General features: G+C 37.1%; 1 protein-coding gene across 1 annotated transcript in view; it reads right to left on the reverse strand.

Moving 5' to 3' along the window:
* Positions 1 to 22,580, reverse strand: part of PPM1H (protein phosphatase, Mg2+/Mn2+ dependent 1H) — a 683,070-nt gene that overhangs the window by 57,312 nt on the left and 603,178 nt on the right. Inside the window, exons 7-8 of the mRNA XM_053716939.1 lie at positions 17,536 to 17,599; positions 4,252 to 4,359 (exon numbers count right to left, since the gene is read on the reverse strand). Of these exons, the coding sequence (XP_053572914.1) occupies positions 4,252 to 4,359; positions 17,536 to 17,599 (172 nt within the window). The remainder of the gene's footprint in view (positions 1 to 4,251; positions 4,360 to 17,535; positions 17,600 to 22,580) is intronic.

Here is a 22,580-nt window from a genome sequence, read left to right on the forward strand (position 1 = left end):
TTATGTAAGGATACCAACGTTCAAGATGGTAACTGTAAGGACTATCTTGCCTTTTGTTCAGCAAGGGAATTATATGTCCACAATAGATTTACAGGATGCATATCTGCATATTCCGATTCATCCAGATCATTATCAGTTCCTGAGATTCTCTTTTCTGGACAAGCATTACCAGTTTGTGGCTCTGCCGTTTGGCCTAGCTACAGCTCCAAGAATTTTTACAAAGGTTCTCGGTGCCCTTCTATCTGTAATCAGAGAACAGGGTATTGTGGTATTTCCTTATTTGGACGATATCTTGGTACTTGCTCAGTCTTTACATTTAGCAGAATCTCATACGAATCGACTTGTGTTGTTTCTTCAAGATCATGGTTGGAGGATCAATTTACCAAAAAGTTCATTGATTCCTCAGACAAGGGTAACCTTTCTGGGTTTCCAGATGGATTCAGTGTCCATGACTCTGTCTTTAACAGACAAGAGACGTCTAAAATTGATTGCAGCTTGTCGAAACCTTCAGTCACAATCATTCCCTTCGGTAGCCTTATGCATGGAAATTCTAGGTCTTATGACTGCTGCATCGGACGCGATCCCCTTTGCTCGTTTTCACATGCGACCTCTTCAGCTCTGTATGCTGAATCAATGGTGCAAGGATTACACAAAGATATCTCAATTAATATCTTTAAAACCAATTGTTCGACACTCTCTAACATGGTGGACAGATCACCATCGTTTAATTCAGGGGGCTTCTTTTGTGCTTCCGACCTGGACTGTAATTTCAACAGATGCAAGTCTCACAGGTTGGGGAGCTGTGTGGGGATCTCTGACGGCACAAGGAGTTTGGGAATCTCAGGAGGTGAGATTACCGATCAATATTTTGGAACTCCGTGCAATTTTCAGAGCTCTTCAGTTTTGGCCTCTTCTGAAGAGAGAATCGTTCATTTGTTTTCAGACAGACAATGTCACAACTGTGGCATACATCAATCATCAAGGAGGGACTCACAGTCCTCTGGCTATGAAAGAAGTATCTCGAATTTTGGTTTGGGCGGAATCCAGCTCCTGTCTAATCTCTGCGGTTCATATCCCAGGTATAGACAATTGGGAAGCGGATTATCTCAAACGTTGCATCCGGGCGAATGGTCTCTTCACCCAGAGGTATTTCTTCAGATTGTTCAAATGTGGGAACTTCCAGAAATAGATCTGATGGCGTCCCATCTAAACAAGAAACTTCCCAGGTATCTGTCCAGATCCCGGGATCCTCAGGCGGAGGCAGTGGATGCATTATCACTTCCTTGGAAGTATCATCCTGCCTATATCTTTCCGCCTCTAGTTCTTCTTCCAAGAGTAATCTCCAAGATTCTGAAGGAATGCTCGTTTGTTCTGCTGGTAGCTCCAGCATGGCCTCACAGGTTTTGGTATGCGGATCTTGTCCGGATGGCCTCTTGCCAACCGTGGACTCTTCCGTTAAGACCAGACCTTCTGTCACAAGGTCCTTTTTTCCATCAGGATCTGAAATCCTTAAATTTAAAGGTATGGAGATTGAACGCTTGATTCTTGGTCAAAGAGGTTTCTCTGACTCTGTGATTAATACTATGTTACAGGCTCGTAAATCTGTATCTAGAGAGATATATTATAGAGTCTGGAAGACTTATATTTCTTGGTGTCTTTCTCATCATTTTTCCTGGCATTCTTTTAGAATTCCGAGAATTTTACAGTTTCTTCAGGATGGTTTAGATAAAGGTTTGTCTGCAAGTTCCTTGAAAGGACAAATCTCTGCTCTTTCTGTTCTTTTTCACAGAAAGATTGCTATTCTTCCTGATATTCATTGTTTTGTACAAGCTTTGGTTCATATAAAACCTGTCATTAAGTCAATTTCTCCTCCTTGGAGTTTGAATTTGGTTCTGGGAGCTCTTCAAGCTCCTCCGTTTGAACCTATGCATTCATTGGACATTAAATTACTTTCTTGGAAGGTTTTGTTCCTTTTGGCCATCTCTTCTGCCAGAAGAGTTTCTGAATTATCTGCTCTTTCTTGTGAGTCTCCTTTTCTGATTTTTCATCAGGATAAGGCGGTGTTGCGAACTTCTTTTGAATTTTTACCTAAAGTTGTGAATTCCAACAACATTAGTAGAGAAATTGTGGTTCCTTCATTATGTCCTAATCCTAAGAATTCTAAGGAGAAATCGTTGCATTCTTTGGATGTTGTTAGAGCTTTGAAATATTATGTTGAAGCTACTAAATCTTTCCGAAAGACTTCTAGTCTATTTGTTATCTTTTCCGGTTCTAGAAAAGGCCAGAAAGCTTCTGCCATTTCTTTGGCATCTTGGTTGAAATCTTTAATTCATCTTGCCTATGTTGAGTCGGGTAAAACTCCGCCTCAGAGAATTACAGCTCATTCTACTAGGTCAGTTTCTACTTCCTGGGCGTTTAGGAATGAAGCTTCGGTTGATCAGATTTGCAAAGCAGCAACTTGGTCCTCTTTGCATACTTTTACTAAATTCTACCATTTTGATGTATTTTCTTCTTGTGAAGCAGTTTTTGGTAGAAAAGTACTTCAGGCAGCGGTTTCAGTTTGAATCTTCTGCTTATGTTTTTCATTAAACTTTATTTTGGGTGTGGATTATTTTCAGCAGGAATTGGCTGTCTTTATTTTATCCCTCCCTCTCTAGTGACTCTTGTGTGGAAAGATCCACATCTTGGGTAGTCATTATCCCATACGTCACTAGCTCATGGACTCTTGCTAATTACATGAAAGAAAACATAATTTATGTAAGAACTTACCTGATAAATTCATTTCTTTCATATTAGCAAGAGTCCATGAGGCCCGCCCTTTTTTTGTGGTGGTTATGATTTTGTATAAAGCACAATTATTCCAATTCCTTATTTTATATGCTTTCGCACTTTTTTATCACCCCACTTCTTGGCTATTCGTTAAACTGAATTGTGGGTGTGGTGAGGGGTGTATTTATAGGCATTTTGAGGTTTGGGAAACTTTGCCCCTCCTGGTAGGAATGTATATCCCATACGTCACTAGCTCATGGACTCTTGCTAATATGAAAGAAATGAATTTATCAGGTAAGTTCTTACATAAATTATGTTTTTGAACTGCTGCAAAAAATTGCCTGCAAAAAACATCAAGGGACAACTATTCTTTTTAAAATAAAATTGGGATCTTAGTAACACAATATGACCGTATTCTGCTTAGCAAGTCACCAACTAACAAGGTGCCCCAATATAGACTGATCCTAACTGCTCCCGCTACCAGACCAGAATTATATAACATTATTTGGTACGTTTACTGGCCCTTTAAATATGAATATTGCATAAATATGTTTTTACATGTTTTCAGCTACTTAACTGCAAAGGGCTCCAATGCACTTCTATATAAGTCTATATAAGTGTACATATGTATTCATACGTGTGTATATAGGTCTATAAATGCATATATACACATATAAATACAGGTCTGTACACACTTATATACATTTATTTGTACATACATATATATGTTTAGACATGTATATTTAAGTATTTCTATGTTAAAGTCCTTTGCCTTTTTCTTCTAACACCTGAGATATCACATCTTTGAGCCCTTTTAACTTTTTGTGCAATATTTTTTTTAAATAATTTTAATTAGATCATGTTATTATGAGCGTAACTATACTTTGTAATGTATATTTCTGTACAAAAAAGTTAACCAGAGCTCTGAGGACGCACTATTCCGACGTTAGTTAACTTTAATTGTACTCAAGCAATCACGTTTACTTTCAACTTGCAACACGCGACAAACCCCATGCGCGCAAACATCCGCAATAAACTCCTTTTCGCTTGCTCATAACTGTTAACGAGTCAATCGTAATCTGGTTTTCTGTTGGTGATGCCGAAATGACATTTTCTTCTTATGTTAGGACGACAAGCTTAAATAGGCAGTAGAGAGGGAAATATTAGAAAATTAGCTAGGAAGGTTAGAAGAGTGCACGTCTGCAGCACTATATGGCAGCAGTTTTGCTACATTAGTACATTAGTACATTACTAAGAGCACTAGATGGCAGCACTACTTCCTGTCATCTAGTGCTTCAGCTATGTGCACGCTACCTATCTAGATATCTCTTCAACAAAGAATAACAAGAGAACAAAGCACATTTAATAATAGAAGTAAATTGGAAACCTTTTAAAGATGATATTCTATCTCTGAAACATAAAAAAGAAAAATATTTGGTTTAATGTCCCTCTAAGCATTTCCTATTTATATACCAAACATACCTCTGGGATAGAAGAGAGAAATGGTTTAATATAAATATTTGAATCGTGCACTTTCAGGTCATGGTCCCCAAGTCCTCGGGTTACACCAATTGTAGCCATCACACGTGCCTGTGGGTAAATACAAAAGAAAAAAGTCATAGATTGTCAATTAAAAGCACAGTGATTATATTAAACCTCAGATTAATTTGAGGTCTTACCTGCAGTAAATTACTCCTACATACAATATAGAGCATCAGAATCATATGTTGCCTTAACAAGGGTATCTATACTACAGATAAACCAATCAATAGGAACCTGATCCTACTGAGCATGTTCAGGGGTAACAACCAATCCGTTATCACCACATTGAGATGAAGCTAAAGTACAACTAGAACAGTAATATCCTTGGTTTAACGCAAACTCATGTATACCCAACTGGAAGGAAAAGTGCATAATGATATCCCAGATATCCCACAGGAAACTACTGTCTTATTTTAGCAAGTGCTCAAATAAAAAATAATCAGATTTTACACTTTTTAAAGGCACAGTAAACATAATCTCTCCCTCTTGAGATAGTAATATAAAAAGTGTAACTGTACATTGCACAACAACTTTACAATATACTTTCATTTTTTTTATTGTGTCCCATTTTTTTATGTAATTTACCTACATAATGCATATTTTCAGAACAGGAAATGCCCACTGCAGACTTCTCAGGGCTAACCTTGATACATAGTCAATTAGCCTCAGCTGTCAAAATAATGCAGTTTTTGCTAACATAATTAAAATGGCTACCATTATCTCCTCAAAATAAGGCAAGTGGTGGTGTATGGAGTTTGGCTATTGAAAAACAGCTGTAGTAAACAACATGTTAATGTATTTAAAAAAATGTTTTTAAAAATGTTTAGACTTGTTTACTGTCCCTTTAACTAGGAACTTTTTCATATTCTGAGAAGTGAAACAAAGAAAAAGACCTCTGAATAGGTGCGGGGGCTTTCTGAACTCTTCATATGAACTGGTTGTTACAGTAAGACTGTAAATCTATGCATTATTGTATGTGTTTAGTTGTTATTTGAGGTAAACTTGCATAAAAAACTGTGTGCTACAAATCTTTATGATATTGGTTAGATTGCAGGCATTATGTCACTATGGCACACAATCTTTATTTGTTCATACACTTAGTATATACATGCTTGTCACACATTATGTGCCACTTTCTTTTTTTAAATGTCTTCAGAGCTTGCCAAATGTGATAAATGTAACCTAGAGTATATACATTTATAGCCACAAAAGAACTGCTACTGATTTGTACTAAGTTATGAAGGAAATAGAAAATAAATCATATCACAATTTCATATATTCTCTCTATTCCCTTACATGGAATTCTGCAACAATTATACTTCAGCATTAAGAGACAAAAACCCAAAAGTCAAGTGTTATAAATGCCATCCTGTTTCATAATTAAGCTACAGTGGAAGTTGACTTCTTTTAAAGGTACACTGAACACAAAAGGTCATCTTCCATAAAATGTTTAGTTCCGTAGGTGTTTGTGTGTGAGCCAAAGCGCTAAATATCGCGACACTTGTAATCTGGCCCAATGAATCTAGGTTCACTATACAGTGAGCATATAAAAATAGGGTGCATCTGAGTAATATTTTATTAAAAAAGGAGAAAAAAAGTATATAAAAAAATAAGTGAAAAAATAATGTGGATCTAGATATCAAGAATAATAAAACATACAACATGACAATTCCTATTTGTCTGTTAGAAAATTAAAATACCGTAAAATACAAAAACCGTGCTTTCAAAATAAAAATATATAAATATATATATATATATATATATATATATATATATAAACAATAATATTGAAAAATAATGAGTGTGCTGTAAAAAAGGGGGGTTATAGTAGACCTAAAGTATGCAATAGTGTTGCATGCAAAAAAGTTCAAAGGTGATAACGTGAATTTCCACTGGAAGAAAAAAAGTTCAAATGTGGGCAGCTTTTCTTGAGGCCCATGGTGAGTCAGTAAATCTATGAAGTGAAGACAAAAACAAGACAGCGCCTCATGGTGTGGTAATCACAAACAAATGTGAGAAACTACATATCTTTATGAAGGTGTCATTCATACAAATGTTAAAGCCAAATCATCTTTTTCTCCTCCATTAGGATCCAGTCAATACGTAGAAATTTATCAAAATCTAGTGTTAGATGATCTAGAAAAAATAACCCAAAAAATCTGTAAAAAGAACTTCTACAAAAATTTAATGAGAAACAAGCTATGTTGTCTCTCACTAACAATCCCAATATTATTTTACGTGATGCAGATAAGGGAGGAGGGATCGTAATACAAAATCTTAACGACTACCTCATTGAAGCAGAGAGAATTCTAAAAGACACCAACTATTATAAAGTCCTGCCACAAGATCCCACTAACATTTTCCTCAAGACATACCAGAAGTTGATAGAAAAAGGGAGTCTATCTTAAAATTCTAAATAAAGAAGAAAAAAACTTTCTCAGAGTCAGTAACCCTAGTATAGCCCATTACTACCACTTACCAAAAATTCATAAGAGTTTAGAAAACCCTCCTGGTCGTCCTATTATCGCCGGCATCGATAATCTAACTTATAACTTATCCTATTACATAGATCTTCTGTTGCAAAAATATGTTTTAGGTTTGCCATCATACATTAAAGACAGCACCGCTTTACTGAATAAACTTAAGAACTATAAAAACACAGGTGATCTAATATGGATCACCTGTGACGTAGGTGCACTATATTCCAATATCTCACATCATTTGGGTCTACAAGCTATATCTACAGTTCTGAGTTGAGATCACTATATGCCTGAAACACAGAAGCAGTATATTTTAGAATGCATTGAATATATATTACAACACAACTATTTCATGTATCAAGATTCTTTTTATTTACAGATTAAAGGAACGGCCATGGGCACCAGATTCACTCCCAGGTTTGCCAATTTGTTTATGGGCATTTTTGAGGAGATCTACATCTACAATTCCTCAGCTGGGACGAGTCTGGTGTTCTATGGCTGGTATATAGATGATCTCATTTTTATTTGGAAGGGTGAAATATCTGCAGCCCTGGCTTTTGCCTCCTCTTTAAATCAAAACGAAATGGGTCTTTATTTTACAGCCAATATTCATGACAAATTGATAGACTATTTAGATCTCACACTTAGCTGGGATTGTGAAGGTAATCTCTGTTCCAAGACCCTTTTCAAAAAAATATAAATTAATATAAGTTACACTATTATCTCAGAGAGGTTAAATAATCCTTGAGTATTGTGTCCCACAACTGAATTAACCGCCACGTCTTTTGTCAATGGCTCATAATGTCACTGGGGTGGTTTATAATGTCTGTGATTGGTGTAAAACACTGTTAAATGGTTTTGCTGAAACCAAAAACTTGTATTTATATGCACAACAATTTGTTCTCAATGAAGAAGTTATTTGGTGTATTTACACTTACAGATAGAATTGGTCATGTGTATTAATAGGATTAACGTTTTAGGTTTTTGGGGCTCTGATTATACTAGAGCTACTTCTATTATAGCTGATTTTGGGTTTGTCACACAGAATGTATTCAGTTATTGATAGATCCCCAGGATTGAGCAGATATTGTTTATACTAGAGCTCCCGCTTTTAGGGGTAAGTTAGCTCCCAGTAAGAAAGTCAAACACACAAATTTTAATAACTTCTCTAAAAATAAAAAAAACACTTCCTTCCTAAGTCAGACAGGAATTTTTAAATGTGGTAGAAAAGGATGCAATACAGGTAAATACATCTTTTCTGGTAAAAAAAAAAACCTTTACATCTTTTTCTACTGGAGAGAACTTCTCTATTTCTAGATTTTTCAACTGCAACTCCAGCTTCATTGTATATGTTTTGGAATGCATCTGTGGGGTGCAGTATGTGGGGCGTACCTCTAAAAAACCAAAAACGATAAGCTAGATCAGCTCCTAAACAAAGATGCTATCAGGACAATTAAAATGATTGACACACAATATTATATTTACGGCAATAAACCCGATAGAATGTTGGCCAATAAACTAAAAGAAATCACTAGGATCACCACAGTACCTCAATTAAAACTACCAAACAATAAAATGACTAATGATCCTTTAGCAATAGCTAACTCGTTTGCTGAATACTACCACAAACTATACAATCTCCCACATAACAGAAGAGATACAGACAAAACAATAGAATTAGATACATTCTTAGAAAACAGCTCCTTACCATCTATAACTGAGCAGGATAGAGAATCCCTAAATAAGCCAATCACAAATGAAGAAGTCAAATTAGGTATAAAAACTCTTAAAAATTCAAAAGCCCCAGGACCAGATGGATATTCGGGGATATTTTATAAATTATTACAACCAATTTTAATACCTCAACTAGTAAAAGTATTCAATTCGATACTACAAAACAAGGTAATCCCCCCAGAGATGCTAACAGCCAGAATTGCAGTAATTCCAAAACCCGGTAAAAATAAGCAGCACTGCCAAAACTATAGACCTATATCATTAATAAACCAGGATATAAAACTATTCACCAAAATATTGGCAAACCGACTGAATCCTATACTTACTGATTTAATACACATAGACCAGGTGGGGTTTGTCTCTGGGAGAGAGGCACCGGACAACACCCGCAAAGTGATAGATTTGATCAATACTGCCTCTGTTAGGGGGACGCCTTCTCTGTTCCTAGCTCTGGATGCGGAGAAGGCGTTCGATAGGGTTAATTGGCAATATATGTACGCTGTCCTCAGGAAAATAGGGATTCGGGGTACATTTCTAGATGCGATTACTAATTTATACTCATTCCCAACAGCTTTCGTAAAACTATCGGGCTATCAGTCTAAGGCAATAAGCATTAAAAACGGTACTCGCCAGGGCTGCCCGCTCTCTCCCTTACTGTTCGCGCTCTGTATTGAGCCGCTGGCAATTAAAATAAGAGATGATCAAAATATAGCGGGCATAAATGATGGAGTAATAGAGCACAAATTGTCCCTATTCGCGGACGATATCATCCTGTCCCTAACCAAGCCAATGCTATCTCTTCCCCCTTTGTATCAAATACTACACCAATTTAGTAACCTCTCAGGCTACAAGATAAACGAAGATAAGTGTGAGGCCTTAAGTATTAAACTCCCACAACACACTAAAAAACTGCTGGAACTCAATTTTGCATTTAAATGGGCTAAGAAATCCATCAGATACTTAGGCATTAATCTCCCAGCAAACATACACGCTCTTTATCACACTAATTATACACCAATGTTTAAACACATCAGGGATCTAATTAGTAAATGGGTTAAACTTAAAATCTCTCTATACGGCAGGATCATCTCCACTAAAATGACCCTACTACCCAAATTACTGTACTTGTTTAGAGCGCTACCCATCTCAGTTCCACTCTCTGAACTACACAAACTGCAAAGGGATTTATTGAGATTCATATGGCAAGGTAAAAAAGCACGAATCAATAAAAAAGTTATGTGTACAAATAGAAGCGAAGGGGGAGTAGGGGTACCCAACTTAATTTCATACTATCACGCTGCTAGGATGGCGCAGACTATACATTGGTTTAGAGAGAATAATAAGAAGCAATGGACTCGTCTTGAATCGAATCTCATCGAGACTGATTTCCTACCCAGATTACTCTGGCCCCCATATCTTACAAAACATAAGCAGCACGGCAAGCTTATTGCGATTGAACATACTATCCATATATGGAAATCCCTAAATGCTAAATACATACTCACTAGAGACAGATCAATACTAACCCCACTAGTAACACTTGATACTTCAGTCGATTTAACAGTACAACAGAAATGGTCCAATAAAGGACTCTATAGAATTGCAGACATACTTCTAGCAGATAAAATAATGACCTTTACACAATACCAAAATATGGACATCAACGACAAAAATATATGGTATCATTATTTACAAATGAGGTCTAGAGCAAATGAAATATTAGGTAATTCACAACCCCTCCCAAACACAACATTAGAAACTCTATGCCTTACAACCTCGCATATACCAGGAGTGATCTCATCCCTCTATTCCATTTTTAACTCCCCAGGAAATTCAGAGAAATCACCAACTATTACTAGATGGGAACAAGATATAGGTAAAAACTGGCCAATCAAAACATGGTATACAAACCTCTCAAACGGATTGTCCTTTACATCAAATGCCTTACTTAAGGAAAATTATATAAAGGTTGCGTTCAGGTGGTACCTCCACCCAACGCGATCGCATGGTGCGAGAGATGCACTATCGCATTCTTGCTATAGAGGATGTGGGGAAAGAGGATCGTACATACATATGTGGTGGGAGTGCGAGCAAATTAAAAAAATATGGGACTACACCTCTAAACTACTTAGTGAAATTCTTCAAAAGCAAATAACACTAACATTAGAACAGGCACTACTCCACTTCCCAATCCCTAACATACCAAAGACACACCTTAAACTAGCCATGATGGTCTGCACGATAGTTAGACTTAGCATAGCTCAGTTCTGGAAATCCACCCCTCCTGACTCATCCTTTATTTATAATAAACTAGAATATCATTACAATATGGCAAGTGCAGCAGCAGAATCCCTCAATGACAAAGAAAGATTTTTAGCAAGATGGGAACCCTTTATAATGTATCATGAAGCAAAAAGGAAGACCAATCAGAATAACGCTGCTGCTTTAAATACTGAGACCTAATAGTTGAGCCGGGACCCTCGCTATGAACCACTGAGATGCACTGAGAACCTCTACAGTGATTGTTACAAAAATACGACTGTTTATAATGCTCCAGATATATGTTAAGTATTCAGAAAAGTGCATCTACAAAGCTTGATTTTACTAATTGTATAAATGATGATGGAAACCGTTTTCATTTGAATCTGTAATTTAGAACACATTGTATATGTGAAGAAAATTAAGAGACACATGTATTTCACTTTATTTTATTTTATTTTGTTTTTATTGTTATAAGACATAAAAACTAATAAAAATGATTTCAACATAAAAAAGCTAGGGTACGTTGGGGAGAACACTGGCGCCATTGTAAAAATTGCAAAAAGAAAAATATTCCTTAACACTGCCTGACCAAACACGACGGCAATCACGACGTTTTCAAGTTTTATCCCATAGACTACATTCCTCCTTCCACAGATTATAATAGAATCATCAAACTCAGACAACATGAGACTTTCTGGATACACAAATTGAACACTCTTTTTCCATCAGGTTTAAATTCCAATTTAGATTTAGCTGCTTTTAACTAACACATGTAGATGTTTATTTCTAGCCTTTATATCATTATTCTCACTAGCGCCCTTTATTTTTAAATACTTTTTTTTTATATACCAGTTTATACTTATAACATTACCATTTCCTTTTATCAGCTCTCATTTTTTTGATGAGAACAGTTACTCCTGCGGTCTCGATATTCTGTTTTTTGTTCATTCATTTTTTCTCTGGCTTCTCAGTATTATGCATTACCAATATTCAGCCAGTTTAACATCCATATTATTAATATATTAGATAGATTGTTTTTATGTAATTCCTGTTTTCTATATTTTCACCATGTCACGCTTTTTTATCTTTATTGTCAGTATGTATTTAAATTTTTTTAGTTATTAGATTAGCCCTGTCATCATATCGACAGTTTTTAACCATCTTTAGTTCGGCATATATTCAGCTATATAGTCGATGGTAGACTACAATTCTATACTTATTTTTGCCCCTTATGGCGTAATACTTTGTTGCTTTTATCTAGTGATTCACCTAGTTATTTTTTAACAGACAAACTGTTTGGTTTTGTTATCCATTCATTGTATTAATTATGTCTCAATGCCTTGATTGGCCGATTTCACATCCAATCATATCCGATGTATGTATTTTTAAACCTCACGGTAGGCATAACCTGTATACTACCTGCTGAAACGGCCAAGAGCCTGCGGCCGAGAAACGCGTTATTTAGCTCTAATAAATACTTGTTTTTTTTATCAAACTCGGATTCTCTTCATGCTTATATGAACTTTACTTTGGGAAGTGTCCGGTCGACACACAGGAGCCTATCAGATTACATTGGTCTGGCTTTCACTCCTTCCACCGCAGCGCAGTCGGCGTTGCTTTTCTCCTTTCTCCCTGCCAGGAGCATACCCTTTCACTACACACAGATTGCAGGAGAATATTATCCGGCTGTGGAAATTCAGCAGTGTGCCTTGTTACCAACAAGATTTTTCCATCCAGCGTACTGGCTTCTGTTTAAAGGGATACTAAACCCAAAGTTTTTATTTCATGATTCAGATAGAGCATGAGATTTTAAGCACCTTTCTAATTTACTCCTATTATCAATTTTTCTTTGTTCTCATGCTATCTTGTTTTGAAAAAGCAGTACTGTAAGCTTTAGAGCCAGACCATTTTTTGTTCAGTACCTAGGTAGCACTTGCTGATTTGTGGCTAAATGTGGCTGATTTGTGGCGAACAATTTTAAAAGCCAAGTCCAAATTTGTACCTCCAAACCATACATCGCATAGCACACTGACCTTTCTTAATTTAGTATGCCAAGATATTTTAGACATACAGGATAACAGTGGCGCTATTGATCATAACTTATCTAATGAAGAAGCTATAGCCCTGAAACAATTGAAAAATATGAAATGTATACAAATAAAAAGCAGTGATAAAGGCGGTAACATTGTTATTTGGCCAGATGTTATGTACAGAGAAGAAGCACTACGTCAGCTTAATAATTCTTCTAACTATAAATCACTTTTATGTAACCCTACAGAGATGTTTCTCAACAGCTATAATACACTCATTCGTTCAGCATTTGACGATGGTGTAATAGATCAGAAGGAATTGAAATTTCTGGAAGTTAAAGAACCAAAAACAGCCACTTTGTATTTGTTGCCAAAGATACATAAGGACACATGCAAGCCACCAGGCAGACCAATAGTGTCTGGAATAGGCTCCCTTACTGAAAAGGCCAGCAAATACATAGACGCAAGATTGAGATATATTGTTGAATCACTCCCATCGTACACCAGGGACACTATGCATCTGTTGAATAAAATTAATGAGATCAATATTGACAGTAACTCAGTGCTGGTAACTTGTGACGTTGAATCGCTCTACACTAGTATACAAACACAGTGGGGGTGTAGAGCGGTATCATACTATCTTAACCAAAATACCAGTATGAGTGAGGAGGTCAAACAATTTTTATTGAATATGATAGAGTTTATTTTAACCCATAATTTTTTCGTATTCGATGACAAATTTTATTTACAGACCTGTGGGACAGCGATGGGCACTGCATGTGCCCCAACCTACGCTAATATATATCTGGGCTGGTAGGAGGAAACTGTGTTGTTCAATGATAATCTAAAACACCTTACCCAACACATCTCCCACTGGTCCAGATATATAGATGATATTCTATTTATATGGAATGGTCCTGAGAAACTCTTGCATGACTTCATTAAAATTCTAAATGATAAACCATTTGGACTATATCTCACATCTAACATACAAAAATCCAAAGTGGAATTTTTGGATATAACAATTCGAAATACTGATAGCTCTATTGCTACAGAAGCGTATAGGAAGCCCACGTCCACTAATAATATCTTGCATGCTAGTAGCTATCACCATCCTGCTACTATTAGAGGACTACCTATGGGAGAATATATAAGTTTAAGGAGAAATTGTAGCACCATTGAAAATTTCAAAATAGCTGCTAGAGAACTTAGACAAAGGTTACTTGAAAGAGGCTATTAAAAAAAACTGCTTGCGAGAGCATATAACAGAGCGTTACTGAAAGATAGGGGAGAACCACTTACCCCTAAGATTAAGGAGAATAATACCCCCCTAAGGTGTATCACTACTTATTCCGCACACAGCGATCAAATTACTAAAATTCTGACCAAACATTGGCATGTCCTAACTAGAGATGAACTACTAAAACCGTTAATAACAGAGAAACCTCTAGTAACATATAGGCGAGCTAGGAATATTAAGGATACACTGGTCAGTAGCCATTACGATAGAAATGCTAAAAAATTGCCTATATATGAAGGCTCTATTGCATGTGGACACTGCTCAGTATGTCAACACATGGTTAAAAAACAAAAAATAGTTGACAGATTTGGAAAAACCTGGAATATTAAACAACACATAAATTGTCAAAGTACTAATGTTATCTACTGTATATCCTGTAGCTGTAATTTATATTACATTGGAATGACTACAAGGAGCATGGGCACACGCATAACTGAACACCTCAGCAATATTAGAACAGCCCAAAGAGACGTAGACAAATCCAAACAAATTACTAATGTTGCCAGGCATTTTCTACGCTATCATAATGGGAAACCCAGTGCCTTAAAATGTTGGGGTCTTGAAAAATTGAAGCCCGGAATAAGAGGGGGTAACACTGAGGATAAATTGTTACAGATGGAAACCAAATGGGTTTTCAATCTTAATACTGTCATGCCCCATGGCATGAATGAGTCTAACAATTACTGGGTGTATATCTGATCTGCTATGACTGGCAAAAAGTTTATTCCATGTAGTTATTAACATAGCCCACTGTATTCAATTCTATAATTTGGTGAGCTTGTATCACTTCATAAAAATTATAGGAATACTGTTATGTAAATGAGCATATACATTCTTGGACTATTAGTCTGCTCATCTGTCCCAATCGTTGTATAATGTATGTATATTCAAGATCTAGTATATCAAAGATCTTGAGTCAACGTTATATATTTTAAGATTGGGACCCAGAAGAAATATTATATATTTATGCATTCACGCAATATAGACCATAATCCAAATAAGTAACTTCCATCTATAAGGTAATTTTTGTGGTTTCATAGTAATCGATTCTTCAAAATGGTAGTGATACTTCATAAAGAAGAACTGTAACCTTGACTTTTGGGTAATCACAATATAATCCTAAATCACATATATACTGCATTACCGGTACATGTTCAGGCATATTGGGTGTGATTTTATAAATATGAAAAACAACAGTGAGGTATAAGTGGACAGCTTACTTTACTCTTTGTTTGATATTCATATCATGATCTTAAATCATATCAGCATGGCAGTATTTGTACAATGGTAAATATAATGCAGGTAAATTTATGGATATATTAATAATAGTATTTCCATAGTCTCTAAAACTTTTGTACTCTTCTACTCCAGTAAGTATCGTTATATTTTGAATCGATATAAGGAAACCTTTTAAATATAAACCTTATAGCTTATGGTAAACATTATTTAGAAATGTAAGATCTTCATTGTTTGGATAAAACATTGTCCGTATAATGTATAAATTCGTATTTCTAATTTAGCAGTGTTGTTACATGGAATTACTTCTTACACGCTAGCAGCGGAACACTGAGCATGCGCGGCATATCATTTAGTTCCTATAGCCATACAGCACAGTCGGGTTAGTAGGCGTTGTCTCCCTTGTACAACCATTGGATAATAATGGGGCGTTCTCCCTGTAATCCACGTGATTGGCTAACTGTGGCCTTCAAATGAGTATTTAAGTCCGCGCATCCGGTAGCCTCGGGTTTTACCAAATGTCAGTGTAAAATACAGCATTGAGAAAGGCTAGGTCGTAGCCGAAACGCGTTTGCTCCATATACTTTTAATCTTGCCATTTCAGTCACTTCAGCCACCTGATGCCGACGTTTCCTGCTATCGGCCAGGAAACAGAGAAGTGACTGTGGGCTTGTTTTTAGTTTATTCACTGTTTGGTAGTAGGTGTGGTAAACGGTAGGGGTATTTACCCCATGTTTTTTAATATATTCAATTAAAGTATAGTTTTTTTAACTAACTCCACAATAACTTAAGTAAGAATGAGTGCTGCAATAGCCCCTATCTTTCCTTTCCTTTTTTGTGTATTATAATTGTAACTAAGGGGTAGCACCGGAATCTACGGATTCTTTATCTTACTTTACACCCGTGTAGTGCCAGTTTATATATTTCTCTAAATGTAGCAAACCAATCAGCAGCTCTACCAAGGTGCTGAACTAAAAAATGGGACGGCTCCTAACCTTTTATTACTGCTTTCTCAAATCAAGATAACATGAGAACAAAGAAAAATTGATAATAGGAGTAAATTAGAAAGTTGCTTAAAATTGTATGCTCTATCTGAATGATGAAATAAAAAATGAGGGGTTAGTATCCCTTTAAAGGTCAGCCTGCTCATTTGCACTTCTTGTAATAAGAGTGCCACCTCGCTTGTGAGTACCTGTCCACTTACTTCCATAACACTTTCTCACATTTGTTTGTGATTACCACACCATGAGGCACTTTGTTTTTGTCTTCACTATACAGTGTTTTCAGACAAATTTTCTATCTCTATTATGTTTTTTAAACAGGTGAATTAACCTTCCGCTAAGAAAAGGGTATTCATTACCATAAACAAACTATGTTGTACAACTAACGACAGATGCACCATTTTATTTAGATTTCTATTGTAGCACTAAAGTCTTGTAACTAGTAAGATCTGGCATGATGGCAAAACGTGGCACATGGAAAAGGTAACAATTTCTTAACACAAATCACTTATTAATATGAATACATCAGAAAACCAAGCAAAGCACTAATACAGCTGTTTTTAAGACCTATAATTAGGATTAAACATTTCAAATGTAATTTAGTTTCATAATTACTAAATAACATACTAGGGTATTGTTCAATGTGAGAGAGTGCAAACTCCATATCAACAGATTATTTATTATGATGAAGCTGCAATTGACAGGTCAGTGTCAGGTTTTATAGTTCTATAAAAAAAATAAAGACTGTCCTTGTTTTGATTTTGTTCCCTTTTTCTTTAGCACCTGAATGGAATACTCAGTATTACTGATTTATTTAAATGGAATGTCATTTTATCAATCTGAGTAAGAATCCAAACATTGTCCATAGAGATAGTAAATACATTTATAGAGCAGTCTTGTTCGTGTTAGCCTTGTTACCATTGTTATGAAGTCAAGGACTCAATGACAAAGAAACAAACATATTATATACTACACAAAGCACAAGCTACAAAATGAATACAATACATTTCAGCAAACACCTGGGTGACTAAACAAAGTACTGCAGACAGACATTTCAGATCACTCATAGCAGGGTTTTGGGATTATATTTTTCAATTTATGTAACTGTAGCCCTTCAGATTTTAAAGCCACAAACAAGACGCATTGTGCTGTCAGGTTAACACAAAAGTTGTAAAACATACCTTTTTACCTTCTCCATATATAAGGGGAAATTTTAAATCATCTTCTTCAATGGTCTTGTAGGCCCTGTAGAAATAAACAATAAATATATTAATTTTGCACATATTCTAGCAATATTATTTCATTGCATTTTTTTACAGATATATTTGACATTGTTTGGATTGATTTCACTGGTGTGATATGAAGCATTTGCATATTTTCTTTGTGCCCAGCAAATGCCACTGAGTATGCTGTAAAAGTAATGTAAATTGAATACATAAACAGTACATTTCTCATATATAAGATATAGTGGTATTATGACCCAAAGATTTAATGCCTGCTGCAAACTCACAGACAGAACATTGACTCAGTAACAGTATAATTCTTTCTGACAGGAAACACACACAGAACACTTCAAATGTTAGGATACCAACCAGATGTCTGCATTTATAATGCTTATGTAACTACAATGGAAGTAGAGCTGACATTTCTTTAGACTTTACAACAGAAAAACAAACAAACATACAAATAAAAGAAACAAAATAGAAAAGAAAAGAAAAAAATTGAGAGAAAGAAAAAAGCAAAATAAAGGAGGAATCAGAATTCATAAAAAAACAGAAGGCAGGGAATAGAAACAAAAGCAGTTAAGGAAGGAAGGAAGTAGAAACAAAAGAAGGAATGAAGAAAGGAAAATAAGGAAGAAATGTAGGAAGGGGAGGCAAGGAAGTAGAAACAAAAGACGGAATAAAGGAAGGAAGGAAAACAAGGAAGAAAGGTAGGGAAGAAAGGTAGGAAGGGGAGGAAGGAAATAAAGGAAGAAAGAACAGAAGGGAAGGAGGGAGAAAGGAAAGAAAGGAGGGAGAAAGGAAAGAAAGGAGGGAAAAAGGAAAGAAAGGAGGGAGAAAGGAAAGAAAGGAGGGAGAAAGGGAATGAGGGAGAAAGGGAAGGAGGGAGAAAGGAAAGAAAGGAGGGAGAAAGGAAAGAAAGGAGGGAGAAAGGAAAGAAAGGAGGGAGAAAGGGAAGGAGGGAGAAAGGGAAGGAGGGAGAAAGGGAAGGAGGGAGAAAGGAAAGAAAGGAGTGAGAAAGGAAAGGGAAGGAGGGAGAAAGGAAAGGGAAGGAGGGAGAAAGGGAAGGAGGGAGAAAGGGAAGGAGGGAGAAAGGGAAGGAGGGAGAAAGGGAAGGAGGGAGAAAGGGAAGGAGGGAGAAAGGAAAGAAAGAGGGAGAAAGGAAAGAAGGAGGGAGAAAGGAAAGAAGGAGGGAAAAAGGAAAGAAGGAGGGAAAAAGGAAGGAAGGAGGGAGAAAGGAAGGAAGGAGGGACAAAGCAAGGAAGGAGGGACAAAGGAAGGAAGGAGGGACAAAGGAAGGAAGGAGGGACAAAGGAAGGAAGGAGGCAGAAAGGAAGGAAGGAGGGAAAAAGGAAAGGAGGGAGAAAGGAAAGGAGGGACAAAGGAAGGAAGGAGGGAGAAAGGAAGGAAGGAGGGAGAAAGGAAGGAAGGAGGGACAAAGGAAGGAAGGAGGGAGAAAGGAGGGAGAAAGGAAAGGAGGGAGAAAGGAAAGAAGGAGGGAGAAAGGAAAGAAGGAGGGACAAAGGAAGGAAGGAAGGAAGGAAGGAGAAAGGAAGGAAGGAGGGACAAAGGAAGGAAGAAGGGAGACAGGAAGGAAGGAGGGAGAAAGGAAGGAAGGAGGGAGAAAGGAAGGAGGCAGAAAGGAAGGAAGGAGGGACAAAGGAAGGAAGAAGGGAGAAAGGAAAGGATGGAGAAAGGAAAGGAGGGATAAAGGAAAGAAGGAGGGAGAAAGGAAGGAAGGAGGGAGAAAGGAAGGAGGGAGAAAGGAAGGAGGGAGAAAGGAAGGAAGGAGGGAGAAAGGAAGGAAGGAAGGAGAAAGGAAGGAAGGAAGGAAGGAAGGAAGGAGGGAGAAATGAAAGGAGGGAGAAATGAAAGAAAGAGGGAGTAAGGAAGTAATGAGGAAGTGAGGGATGAAAGAGAGGGAAGAAGGGAGGGAAGAAAGGGAGGGAAGAAAGGGAGGGAAGAAAGGAAGGGAAGGGAGAGAGAAAGGGAGGAAGGAAGGTGGGAGGGAAAGGATTATGCTATAGCTATCCATGAAAAGTAAGGGTATTCAGCACCTGTTAAACGTTCAGCACCTGTTAAACAATTCTCCCAAGAAACACATAAAATAATAATGTGCAACAAAAACAGTGCTAACACAAATAAATCTACATAAACAGTAAAACTATGTTTAAAACCAATATTATCAAGTAGTACCACAAAGTGCTACACCAATAAGTACTGGCCAGGGACTGACAACACCACTACTGCTAGAACAGATCCCACTAGATAGCCAGTTTAACTTCAGTGCTTAAACACTGATACATGTATTGATTTATTTATGTTATATGTTTATAGTTTGTTTGATTGACACAATGCATTGTTTGGCTGTGGATAGGTACCCAGATGGGAAGAAAAATTTATGTAGTTCCTGAGCTTGACCCTTTTGGCCAGATGCGGTACTAACTCTTACATTTATTTATTTTAATCTTAGCTGTGTACCTGCAAGTGAGTGCCAGACTTTCTCTCTGTGTGGTGTTAATTAATTAATTTGTTTTGTAATAATCCCTATGGGCTTTGCACCCAGACTTGTCTGGAGTTAACTGCCTGAGTCTCTGGAGGCTGTGCAGCTGGATGTGAGTGCTATTAAGCACCCAGGGCTGTGCATTTTGCTGGGTCATAGGATGTGTACCCGGTCTAGATTGAGAGTGCAGTCCATTTCTGTGTCTTGTATGTGACTAGGGAGATTACATAAGGCCTGTACACCCTTGTGTGGTTGTCCGTTTGTTTGATTGAGACAATGCATTGTTTGTCTGTGGATAGGTACCCATTTTGGTATATTTCATGCTACCATTTCACCGCCAAATGCGATCATATAAAAACAATTGTTAACTGTTTCACAAACTTTGGGTTTCTCACTGAAATTATTTACATACCACTTGTGCAATCATGACACAAATGGTAGTAAAAGCTTCTCTGGGATCCCCTTTGTTTAGAAATAGAAGACATACATGGCTTTGCCATTGCCTTGTGGTAATTAGAAGGCTGCTAATTCCTGGTAGTGAAGGGGTTAATCAAGTAGCTTGTAAGGTTAATTTTGGCTTTAGTGTAGAGATTACCCTCCCACCTGACACTTCCCATCCCCTGGATTCCAAACAGATCTCTTCCGCCCTTTACCCCCCACTGGTCACCCTCATGTTAGGAACTGGCAAAAAGTCAGCCCATATGAAAATGTAAGCCAATTTTTTTTTTATTAAAATATTATAATTATATTATAATTTTATTTTTAATTTTCTGCAGTGTAGGATCCAACCTCCCTGATCCCTCCCAAACAACTCTCTAACCCTCCCCCTCTACCTAGTATACTGTATATACATTGTGAGGTACAATAAGCAAAGTACCACACAGCGTATTGCCTTGGTTTAAGGGGTTAATCCATTAAAAATCCAGATAAGCATGTGTTTTTTGAGTGGCTTTGTAATAACAAATCTCCCCTAAATAAACTCTTTCTCCAACATAGGTGTGTCCGGTCCACGGCGTCATCCTTACTTGTGGGATATTCTCTTCCCCAACAGGAAATGGCAAAGAGCCCAGCAAAGCTGGTCACATGATCCCTCCTAGGCTCCGCCTACCCCAGTCATTCTCTTTGCCGTTGTACAGGCAACATCTCCACGGAAATGGCTTAGAGTTTTTTAGTGTTTAACTGTAGTTTTTTATTATTCAATCAAGAGTTTGTTATTTTAAAATAGTGCTGGTATGTACTATTTACTCTGAAACAGAAAAGAGATGAAGATTTCTGTTTGTAAGAGGAAAATGATTTTAGCAACCGTTACTAAAATCCATGGCTGTTCCACACAGGACTGTTGAGAGGAATTAACTTCAGTTGGGGGAACAGTGAGCAGTCTTTTGCTGCTTGAGGTATGACACATTCTAACAAGACGATGTAATGCTGGAAGCTGTCATTTTCCCTATGGGATCCGGTAAGCCATTTTTATTCAGACAGTAAATAAGGGCTTCACAAGGGCTTATTAAGACTGTAGACATTTTCTGGGCTAAATCGATTCATATATACACATATTTAGCCTTGAGGAATCATTTAATCTGGGTATTTTTGTGAAATAATATCGGCAGGCACTGTTTTAGACACCTTATTCTCTAGGGGCTTTCCCTAATCATAGGCAGAGCCTCATTTTCGCGCCGGTATTGCGCACTTGTTTTTGAGAAGCATGACATGCAGTCGCATGTGTGAGGAGCTCTGATACATAGAAAAGACTTTCTGAAGGCGTCATTTGGTATCGTATTCCCCTTTGGGCTTGGTTGGGTCTCAGCAAAGCAGATACCAGGGACTGTAAAGGGGTTAAAGATAAAAACGGCTCCGGTTCCGTTATTTTAAGGGTTAAAGCTTCCAAATTTGGTGTGCAATACTTTTAAGGCTTTAAGACACTGTGGTGAAATTTTGGTGAATTTTGAACAATTCCTTCATACTTTTTCGCAATTGCAGTAATAAAGTGTGTTCAGTTTAAAATTTAAAGTGACAGTAACGGTTTTATTTTAAAACGTTTTTTGTACTTTGTTATCAAGTTTATGCCTGTTTAACATGTCTGAACTACCAGATAGACTGTGTTCTGAATGTGGGGAAGCCAAGGTTCCTTCTCATTTACATAGATGTGATTTATGTGACACTGAAAATGATGCCCAAGATGATTCCTCAAGTGAGGGGAGTAAGCATGGTACTGCATCATTCCCTCCTTCGTCTACACCAGTCTTGCCCACTCAGGAGGCCCCTAGTACATCTAGCGCGCCAATACTCCTTACTATGCAACAATTAACGGCTGTAATGGATAATTCTATCAAAAACATTTTAGCCAAAATGCCCACTTATCAGCGTAAGCGCGACTGCTCTGTTTTAGATACTGAAGAGCATGAGGACGCTGATGATAATGGTTCTGAAATGCCCCTACACCAGTCTGAGGGGGCCAGGGAGGTTTTGTCTGAGGGAGAAATTTCAGATTCAGGGAAAATTT

This window comes from Bombina bombina, chromosome 6, assembly GCF_027579735.1.
Source record: "Bombina bombina isolate aBomBom1 chromosome 6, aBomBom1.pri, whole genome shotgun sequence".
Classification (NCBI taxonomy): Eukaryota; Metazoa; Chordata; class Amphibia; order Anura; family Bombinatoridae; genus Bombina; species Bombina bombina.